The 10836-nt window shown below is 41.2% G+C and overlaps 1 protein-coding gene across 9 annotated transcripts; it reads left to right on the forward strand.

Annotated features, from left to right (window-relative positions):
• The first annotated feature begins 344 nt into the window (after nt 1-344).
• On the forward strand, nt 345-9004 carry entpd4 (ectonucleoside triphosphate diphosphohydrolase 4). Of its 9 annotated transcripts, none has more exons than XM_021621455.2 (13): nt 345-2299; nt 2543-2656; nt 2825-3019; nt 3165-3370; nt 3802-3952; nt 4062-4165; nt 4555-4614; nt 4773-4924; nt 6605-6771; nt 6889-7213; nt 7361-7446; nt 7551-7712; nt 7849-9004. In XM_021621455.2, the coding sequence occupies exons 2-13, from the start codon at nt 2649-2651 to the stop codon at nt 8081-8083; spliced, it is 1851 nt and encodes a 616-aa protein (XP_021477130.2). In that variant the 5' UTR covers nt 345-2299; nt 2543-2648; the 3' UTR covers nt 8084-9004. The 9 variants fall into 9 exon arrangements, with proteins under 9 accessions (XP_021477130.2, XP_021477132.2, XP_021477134.2 ...); XM_021621457.2 differs by having other exon boundaries at nt 4773-4900; XM_021621459.2 differs by having other exon boundaries at nt 3325-3370.
• The last annotated feature ends 1832 nt before the right edge of the window (nt 9005-10836 follow it).

Here is a 10836-nt window from a genome sequence, read left to right on the forward strand (position 1 = left end):
TTTTGGGGTTATGCTCAGGTAAAACAATTTGGCTAATCTATATTTCCATATTTCAAAGTCCTATTCTTGAAGATCAAGGGGTTTAACATTTATTGGATGACTGGAATTCTGATAGTCTTTGGTTTTTAATGTAAATATATTATTATTATTTTATGTAGAAGTAAGCGATGGGTTAGAAGAAGCCTACATAACCAACCCAGAAAGTAACATTTAACATCTATATATGGCCAGCTATGTAAACTTTAGCATTGATTTATCATGCAATAAATGTATTTTAATTGGTAACATACATTTTTGTCTTCTTCTAATGCCTCTTAAGGGGAAAGTAATCTAAAAGTAAATAAATGTAATCGGATTACGTTACTGAGTTTGAGGTAATCCCAAAATCCCGTTACTGATTACAATTTTGGGCAGGTAATTTGTAACTAACGGATTACATTTAGAAAGTAACCTATCCAACCCTGATGTCACGGCTGTTATTTTTGTTGGTCCTTAAATGAAACTGGTGTACTTTTTATTTATCACAATTTTCTTTAACCAATTATGGTATTTTAATGCAGGGCCGACAGACAAGTTCCTTACTTTTTTCCCCCTTCCATTTTTGTGGTAATTCTGCAATTAGTTGTTGTAATTTTGGGTGGAGCTGAACATTTCTTATGTTTTTGTTAGTTGCATGTGTGACAACTCCACCAGTCCTATTGATGAAAATCTAAAAATAATACATTTTTATCAATTGGTATATTTGAGTTTAACCACAATATTTGTTGTATTATTTTTTCTGTCTTTTCTGGTGGATTAAATTAAAATTGCAACCAACTTTCTATGGCTTGTTTTAAAAATAGCGATATTTGGGATATGATTTCTCTTTCAAATAACGGAAAGAGAGAGGTTGTAATCTGAATAAAAGGAAAAGGGTCATTCTTGAACATAGGGTGAGCCATTCTTACAAATTTTCTAGAGAACCAGTTTGGATTTAAGTATAACTTTTGTATGACTGAAGCCTTTAGTGAGAGGTCTAATGCCTTAATATGTAATAATTTCTGCCCTCCGAATTCATATTCATTATATAGATAGGCCTGTTTAATTTTGTCTGGCTCGCTGTTCCAAATAAAATGGTAACTTTTTTCTCATAATTTAAAAACTGTTCGCTAGGTGTAGGCAAGACCATAGACCAGCAAATGGGTAAACTGCAATGTGACTAAAGAATTAATCAGGGTGATTTTTCCACAAATAGACATGGTTCCATGGTTGCAAGATCTTGTATCTATTTTTGCTGACTTTCTATTCAAATTCATTGGAGTGAGATCATTTATTTCGGGATATGAATACGGAGTATATCCACTCCACCATCAGACCATTTTATTGGTAAACTACACAGTAATGTAAAAGTTTACTTTTTTTTGTGATCCAATACGTAAATAGTACATTTATCATAATTTGGTTGTTATCTAGATCCTCTATGAGGCTGTGGATTTAAAAGAAAACATGAATCATCAGCGTACAGTGACACCTTTGTTTTAAAACCCTGGATTAAATGCATTTTTACAGGGGCGTCAAACTTATTCGATGGAGGGCCTAGTGTCAGCTGGTTTTGTTTATTTCCTTTCAATTAAGACCTAGACAACCAGGTGAGGGGCGTTCCAAACTAATTAGTGACCTTAAGTTCAATCAATCAAGTACAAAGGAGGAGCGAAAACCCGCAGACTCTCGGCAAAATAAGTTTGACAAGTGCATTTATAGATGATAAAAAGCTACTTTCAGATCCACTAATGGTTTGGGTGTTTTGATAACAATATTAGTTTATATACCAAATATGTATTAAATGTATTGCAGTCATATCCACACTGTTCAGTTTTGTTTCTGTTTCCAATTAACTTGCAAATGTTTCTTCAATTGTGGCAATTTGGGAGTTGTACTATCACAGTTGCCTTGGACCCGTGAAAGCTATCATAATACTCAGGAACCAATTAGCCTCTTGAGACATTGAAATTATGTCTCAAAAAAATAATTTGCTCAAACCCCACATATGCATGGGGGAAAAGCACACGTTCTTGAAGAATGACATACTGACTGACTTGCTACTTACTTACTGCAAGCGGGCTACACCAGTGAGAAATTGACGTCACTCACATCTGCCTGACCTGCGTATTGGATAGGTAGCTATCTAGCCTAGCCACTGTGCTTTCAGCAATTCCTCTTACTAGCTAAGTTAGTATTAGTAATAATAGTCCTTAGCAAAGTAGATCATGTTTTATGTAACGAAGTCGTTTGAAACTCAATGGTTTTAGATGCACCGTAGGTGGGTACAATTGCGTACTGTAATGTTAACGTTACTTGCCAATGCTAATTTAGTGTTCTGTTTTCCGCTAGCTACAGATCAAACATTAGCCCAGTTACATCCTATGCAAAACACTAACGTTGATAGCTACGTGGCAAACGTGGTGCATGCGCTGGTGGCCAAATGTCACCATTTAGAATTGGTTGGTTTCAGTAATAATGACAGCATATCTTGTAGCTCAAGTGTAGATGTTCTTTTACCAAGACCATGTGCAGGTGGGACAATGTTGGTGAGGTTCCGAAGCCAACACATCCGGTCTTCAGTGGCCCATTGGATTTGTATCCAGTGAACTAGTAAGACAGTTCACGTCATGGGAAGGTAGGCTCTGCCGACTGAGTAGAAGACCAATACATGTTTTGGCAAAATGTAGCAACTCACATCTTGCTCAACCTTTTAATTACTATGCGGTGGTCGTCAGTCATGTAATATCGCTATTATATAGATTAGTCCGTGTATTTAACCATACTGAGGTTTCTCTTCTTACAGGATCAGCTTATCATGCTTCCCAGCCTCCTGGCACTTCAGCCTGTCTCCCCTGGTTCTACCCAGTGTCCCACTACCTTCTTTCAGGCAGCTGCTCTTCTTTGGTCTGCTGGTGGGACTGCTAGGACTGATTTACCTGTTGCTGGTAACAGGAAAGATCCAGGACAGCTGGAACAGAAAGGACAACTATTTCCACAGGTGAGACACTTGTACCACATTAGAAGATATACATTTGTCCCCCAGTTGTTTGTAGAGGACACATGCAGTGTATGCCTTTTATTTATCTTGATACAAAGTACATTTTTGCCAGAATTTGGCCTAAAATGTTCAACTTTTCACCAAGACACTTGGCGAGGGTCACAGATGTGGAGGCCACAGACACTAGCAATCACAACCTAAACTATGGTCTGGTGGTGGACTGCGGCAGCAGTGGCTCCAGGGTGTTTGTGTACTGTTGGCCCAGGCACAATGGTAATCCCCATGACCTGCTTGACATCCGACAGATGAGAGATCAGCACAGGAAGCCAGTGGTCATGAAGATCAAACCAGGTGAGGCATACCAGGTTGCTGATGACTGGTGTGCTGCTGGGAATAGGCACATGCACACATTCTCACTGTTCTTTCATAATGTAGAAGACATTGGCTTCTAGTTGACATTGAGCTCCTAAGTGGAGCAGCCGTCTAAGGCAGTGCATCTTACTGCAAAAGGCGACACTTCAGTCCCTGTTTTGAATCCAGGCTGAATCACATTCGGACATGATTCGGAGTCCCATAGGGTGGTGCACAATTAGCCCAGCGTCATCTGGGTTTGGCCGGGTAGGCTGTCATTGTAAATAAGAATTTGTTCTTAACTGACTTGCCTAGTTAAATTCAATTAAAAAAACATGTTTTTTTAAAAATAGTTAAATGAACTCATCTGTTCCATCCTAGAAAGACTGAGCCATGGTCATGACTTTCTGGTGTTCTTTAAAAAAAAAAAGGTATCTCGGCACTAGCAAAAACACCAGAGAAGGCCAGTGATTACATCCACCCCCTGCTGAGCTTTGCTGCCCGGAACATTCCTAAACACAAGCACCAGGAGACCCCTCTGTACATCTTGTGCACAGCTGGAATGAGGGTGCTGCCTGACAGGTACCGTTACCCACCACACCTGAGAGTGTTTCTCATCTTGAGATGGAAGTTGTCAAGTTTTTTTACGCCACTATGATGATGCTGAAATTGTCTTGTATACTTTTTTCAGTCAACAGGAGGCACTTCTTGAGGATCTACGGACTGACATCCCTGTCCGTTTCAACTTCCTCTTCTCTGATTCCCATGTGGAGGTCATTTCTGGCAAGCAGGAAGGTGAGCTAACCCGTTTTATAGAAGCTGGCAAGCTAAACACTGACCATTCTGATGGAGAATGTCATCATGCCCAGTGTTGAAAATTTGTAACATAACAGTAGAAATTCTGGAATATGTGACCGGGCTCTACAGTGTGACCATTTTACTCTCATATGCGGCTAAATATTTTGCTGTGTGACCTAGAATTGTAATTTAGGAGCACCAGTGAGTTTAGAAAAATGTAAGAATTCTAGCTTTATTAGCTCAAATATTTTTCATTGTGCCCCTACATTTTTGTGTGCACCTACATTTTTCAACTGAGGGGTACACATGCTCCTTGTAAATGTATCTTTATTTCTTTTTAAGTCAGCATAGAGCCCTGTATGAATTGTCCTTTCTTGTTTGGACAGGTGTGTATGCATGGATTGGAATCAACTTTGTCCTTGGAAAGTTTAATCATGTGGATAGTGGTAAGTATACTAACTAAAGAACTTTCCTTAAGAGACCGGCTTATATTCACATTGAAGACTTTCATTTCCTCTTTCCCTTGTTTTACTTACCTCTGACACTCCTCTGTCTCCCTTTCCCTTCTTCAATGGGACCTTCTGCTCTTCTATCCTTCCTATAGAGAGGGATGCAGTAGTAGAGGTGCAGGTACCAGGTGACCAGCAGGAGGCGCTGGTGAGGACACGGACCACCGGTGTTCTGGACATGGGTGGCGTCTCCACACAGATAGCATACGAAGTGCCCAAAACTGTAAGCTTTGCTTCTCCACAACAGGTTATTATAAACAACAATTTCACTTTTTTGTGCAATATTTTTGGGGTTTTGTCACTCACCTATTTTCTCTTCAGCCCCACCACTCATTCCCTGGTTAAACCTGTAAACATCATGTTTGTCCTCTGGAGATGAAGTCCTCTCCATTCAGAGTGGACTATTGGAGGTCTGCTGTAAAAATAAGCCTGCTGCATGGCTTCATAACAGGATTTGGGCTTTAGAATTAGAATACTAGCCACAATGTGTTACTTCGAAACTTGAATGAAGATCAAAGATAATGCATGAGAGCCATCATGCAAAACATCCATGACCGGTTTATGTCTATGGTTTTTAATTTACTCTGACAATTTGCATGCTTACCTTCTCTTTTTCATTGTTTTTGCTCTCCACTGAACGTTATTCACCTGGAGCTTTTGCTATATGTGGAACTGTCTTGGTCCAAGTTTCTTTAAGTAAATGGTTTTTAAAGTGCATTCTGAAAGTGTTCAGACCCCTTAAATTTTCCCACATTTTATGTTAGTCTTATTCTAAAATTGATTAAATTATTTTTTCCCTCATCAATCTACACACAATACCCCATAATGACAAAGCAAAAACAGGTTTAGACATTTTAGCAAATGTATTAAATAAACTGAAATATCATATTTACCAAAGTAATTCAGACACTTTACTCAGTACTTTGTTGAAGCACCTTTGGCAGTGATTACAGCCTTGAGTCTTCTTGGGTATGACGCTACAAGCTTGGCACACCTGTATTTGGGGAGTTTCTCCAATTCTTCTCTGCAGATTCTCTCAAGCTCAGTCAGGTTGGATGGGGAACGTTGCTGCACAGCTATTTTCGGGTCTCTCCAGAGATGTTCGATCGGCTTCAAGTCCTGGCTCTGGCTGGGCCATTCAAGGACTGTCAGAGACTTGTCCTGAATCCACTCCTGCATTGTCTTGGCTGTGTGCTTAGGATTGTTGTCCTGTTAGAGGAGAACCTTCATCCCATTCTGAGGTCCTGAGTGATCTGGGACAGGTTTTTATCCAGGATCTCTTTGTACTTTACTCTGTTCATCTTTCACTTGATTCTGACTAATCTCCCAGTCCCTGCCGCTGAAAAATATCCCCAAGCATGATGCTGCCACCACCTTTCTTCACCGTAGGGGATCGTGCCAGGTTTCCTCCAGACATGACGCTTGGCATTCAGGCCAAAGAGTTCAATCTTGGTTTCATCAGACCAAAGAATCTTGTTTCTCATGGTCTGAGAGTCCTTTAGGTGCCTTTTGGCAAACTCCAAGCAGGCTGTCATGTGCCTTTAACTGAGGAGTGGCTTCCATCTGGCCACTCTACTATAAAGGCCTGATTGGTGGAGTGCTGCAGAGATGGTTGTCCTTCTGGAAGTTTCTCCCATCTCCACAGAGGAACTCTAGAACTCTGTCAGAGTAACCATCAGTTCTTGGTCATGTTTTTGCTTTGTCATTTATGGGGAATTGTGTGTAGATTGAGGGCAACATTTGACTTAATCCATTTTAGAATAAGGCTGTAACGTAACAAAATGTAGAAAAGTCAAGGGGTCTGAATACTTTTTCGATTGCACTGTATATATGTAGCATTAATCAATGTTTGATATTAGTGTAGACTTAGTCTTAGATAATAGAGAACCATTTCCTGTCTGATATTGAATGTTATTATTTTTTGTAGGAGGAAGTGGCCAAAAATTTGCTTGCAGAGTTCAACTTGGGTTGCGATGCCCACCGGACAGAGCATGTCTACCGGGTGTATGTGTCTACCTTCCTGGGATTTGGAGGAAATGCTGCTCGACAAAGATACGAGGAGAGCATTGTCATGAACACTCTCACTAAAAACAAGTAAGACCCTTCAACACTTGCTAATTATGATACTGATAAAGAGTGTACTAGTTTGACATTATTCAGTGCTGCTGTTGCTTGCCTTTATGGAGAGCTCATTTGAGTTGGTTTGTCCAGGCTCCTGGGTCAACATGTAGGTGAGACAGGAGAGTCCCCCCTCCTGGACCCATGCCTACCCTCAGACCTGCAGGATGAGGTGGGGCCAGCCACACAGAAACTCCACCTGCTTGGCACGGGGGATTTTGATCACTGTAGACAGCTGCTTCAGCCCTTCCTCAACCACACCAATGAGACTCACTGCTCCCTCAATGGCATCTACCAGCCTCCCATTGACTACCCCAACAGCCAGTTCTATGGGTTCTCTGAGTTCTACTACTGCACAGAGGATGTGTTGCGCATGGGCGGGGATTTTAACTCCTCAAAGTATGCCAGTGCTGCCAAGGTGTGCCCTTACCACAGCAAAGCAGCATCTCTTCAGTGTAAATGGCAGTCCTCTAACTGCATGTAAAATGCATGTATTTCACCAAAGATTAGGCTAATTGCAGTTAGTGTGGCTGTGTTTACCAATTACTTTGCGCTTCATCTACAGAGTTACTGCGCCACCCAGTGGAGAACTCTGAAAGAGCGATTTGACTCAGGCTTGTATGGCTCTCACGCTGATGTTCACAGACTCAAGTAAGTCCCACCACTGGCTCTGGCTATTTTAGGAAGACTTGAGTCCAGTAATGATAAAGGGTTGTCAAGGAGATTTCATGTTAACATTTATGCATTGTGTGCAGGTACCAGTGTTTTAAATCAGCCTGGATGTATGAGGTATTTCACACAGGCTTCTCCTTCCCTATGGACTACAAAAACCTGAGGACTGCCCTTTTGGTCTATGATAAAGAGGTACAATGGACTCTTGGAGCCATCCTTTACAGAACCCGTTTTTTGCCTTTGAGGTAAGAGAACTCTTGCTCTGTCACACTTTATTATGCTTGTACGTTGTGATAGCCAATATATTTTAGCTAATTAGGTTATGGAGACGTTGAAAAATAGTTAATGTTCTTCACTCACACTTTTACCTTCCTCTCCAAGGGATATTCAGCAGGAGAGTCTGAAAGGAGTCCACTCCCACTGGCGTCACAGCTTCTCCTTTGTCAACAACCACTACTTGTTCTTGGCCTGCTTCCTGGTTGTCCTCCTATCCATCCTGCTCTACTTGCTGCGCCTCCGACGTATCCACAGCTGTACCACGCAACGCTGCACCCCCTCTACTGTTAAGTGGCTAGAGGAGGGTCTCAGATCCCACCCACTCCCTATCACCCTTTAGACTTCATATCTGTCACTCCAAAATCAGCCTTTTCTTCCCCAGCTGGAATCCATTTGCCTGCACCTTTACGTTAAGGTCTTCATTTCTTAGCTGGAAATGACAAAGACTAGAACTTAGTTGGATTTTGAATGAGTCCAATGAACAGAGACGTCAGATAGCATTGGGATGAACTGGTGTGGGAGATATTGCATGTTGAGTTTGCACCATCCATGAAATTCTTTGTTAATGTATTTTTTTTATGATATCAAAATATCAGCCTTTTTTTCTGTTTCTGGAAATGTGAACGAGGTACAAAAAGCGTAACTATCCTTGCCTGAAGTTTGTGAGGTCCCAACCGTACATGGTCCAGTTAGGCAGGCTTGTTCAAGCTTCCTGTAAGGTTCAAATGGCAGCTGCCTCACAACTTACCCTAATTAGTCATTCCTAAAATGGCATATTGTGAAAGAATGCCCCTAAACTGCTGTTTTTTCCAATGAAGGAGCACATCATTGAATGAATGTGACAAGACAATAGTAGGTTTATGAGGACGATGATGAAACAGTTACTGTTTTACAGTACATATTTATAGATTCACTGTTCTTGAGTAGAGTTTCACTTATCTGTCACATTATCCTGATGCAATTTAATTTCAGTGTCTCTGTTTGCATTTTGGGTGCATGATCAGTGAACGTTTATTGGTTGTGGGGAGGAATGTTGTGTGCACCTCTGTTCACCCTCAAAGTTTACTGCTCTGCTTGGCACCTGTCATACTTTGATTTACAGCTTATTTTTTACTTAGACTGCTGCGCCACAGAAGAAAACTAAGGTTATGCATCTCAGTGCAAGAGGCGTCACAATAGTACCTGGTTCGAATTCAGGCTGTATCAAATCCGGCTGTGATTGGGAGTCCCATAGGGCGGCACACAATTGGCCCAGCGATGTCCGGGTTGGACTAGTAACCGGAAGGTTGCAAGTTCAAACCCCCGAGCTGACAAAATCTGTCGTTCTGCCCCTGAACAGGCAGTTAACCCACTGTTCCTAGACCAGCTAACCCACTGTTCCTAGACCAGTTAACCCACTGTTCCTAGACCAGTTAACCTACTGTTCCTAGACCAGTTAACCCACTGTTCCTAGACCAGTTAACCCACTGTTCCTAGGCCGTCATTGAAAATAAGAATTTGTTCTTAACTGGCTTGCCTAGTTAAATAAAGGTAAAATAACAAATAAATAAATAAAAGGCCATCATGGTAAATAAGAATTTGTTCTTAACTGGCTTGCCTAGTTAAATAAAGGTAAAATAACAAATAAATAAATAAAAGGCCATCATGGTAAATAAGAATTTGTTCTTAACTGACTTGCCTAATTAAATAAAAATATGCAGTTAACTACTTATAGCTCTTCAGAAACCACTGTTCTAAGTTTGTTTTTGATCTATTGTAGGAGGCTTTTGTTACACTAGGTCCTTTTTCCCCTCACTTCCCCCCAACCCTATTGCCGAACAGGTAGTGTTTATCAAAGCTGCACAGGCGCAATATTTATTCATGTATTATCACTGGAGAGATGCTCCAGTCCACATCAGCTGAATTCACATCGAGGGCTCAGCTACAGTAGAGTAAAACTTTGCTGTCTCCTCAGTTCAATGAAGTGACAGGGTGAAGATAATTTAATTTGGGAATCACTTCATATACTGTCACTCACTGGGCTTTCTTTTTAGAAGCTGTTATTTCACTGCTGTAAAGGGGATAGTTTATCAAAGCACATAACACATTTCACCCCATGCTTCCTGAAGCATCTCCCACAAGTTGGATTGGCTTGATGAGCACTTCTTACGTGCCATACTGTCAAGCTGCTCCCACAACGGCTCAATAGGGTTGAGATCTGGTGACTGTGCTGGCCACTCCATTATAGACAGAATACCAGCTGATTGCTTCTTCCCTAAATGGTTCTTGCATAGTTTGGAGCTGTGCTTTGGGTCATTGTCCTGTTGTAGGAGGAAATTGGCTCCAAATAAGCGCTGTCCACAGGGTATGGCATCGTGTTGCAAAATGGAGTGATAGCCTTCCTTCTTCAAGATCCCTTTTACTCTGTACAAATCTCCCACTTTACCACCACAAAAGCACCCCCAGACCATCACATTGCCTCCACCATGATTGACAGATGGCGTCAAGCACTCCTCCAGCATCTATTTATTTTTTCTGCGTCTCACGAATGTTCTTCTTTGTGATCCGAACACCTCAAAACACTTTTTTTCCCCAATCTTCCTCTGTCCAGTGTCTGTGTTCTTTTGACCATCTTAATATTTTCCTTGCAACTCTGCTTAGAAGGCCAGCATCCCGGAGTTGCCTCTTCATTGTTGATGTTGAGATTGGTGTTTTGCGGGTACTATTTAATGAAGCTGCCAGTTGAGGACCTTGCTCAGTTGTACACCGGGGCCTCTCACTCCTCTTTCTATTCACAGCCAGTTTGCGCTGTTCTGTGAAGAGAGTAGTAAACAGCGTTGTACGAAATCTTCTGTTTTTTGGCAATTTATCACATGGAATAGCCTTAATTTCTCAGAACAAGAATAGACTGACGAGTTTCAGAAGAAATGGCTTTGTTTCTGGCCATTTCGAGCCTGTAATCGAACCCACAAATGCCGATGCTCCAGATACTCAACTAGTCTAAAGAAGGCCAGTTCTATTGCTTCTTTAATGAGAACAACAGTTTTCAGCTGTGCTAACATAATTGCAAAGGGGTTTTCAAATGATCAGTTAGCCTTTTAAAATTATATTGTT

This window comes from Oncorhynchus mykiss, chromosome 11 (assembly GCF_013265735.2).
Source record: "Oncorhynchus mykiss isolate Arlee chromosome 11, USDA_OmykA_1.1, whole genome shotgun sequence".
NCBI lineage: Eukaryota > Metazoa > Chordata > Actinopteri > Salmoniformes > Salmonidae > Oncorhynchus > Oncorhynchus mykiss.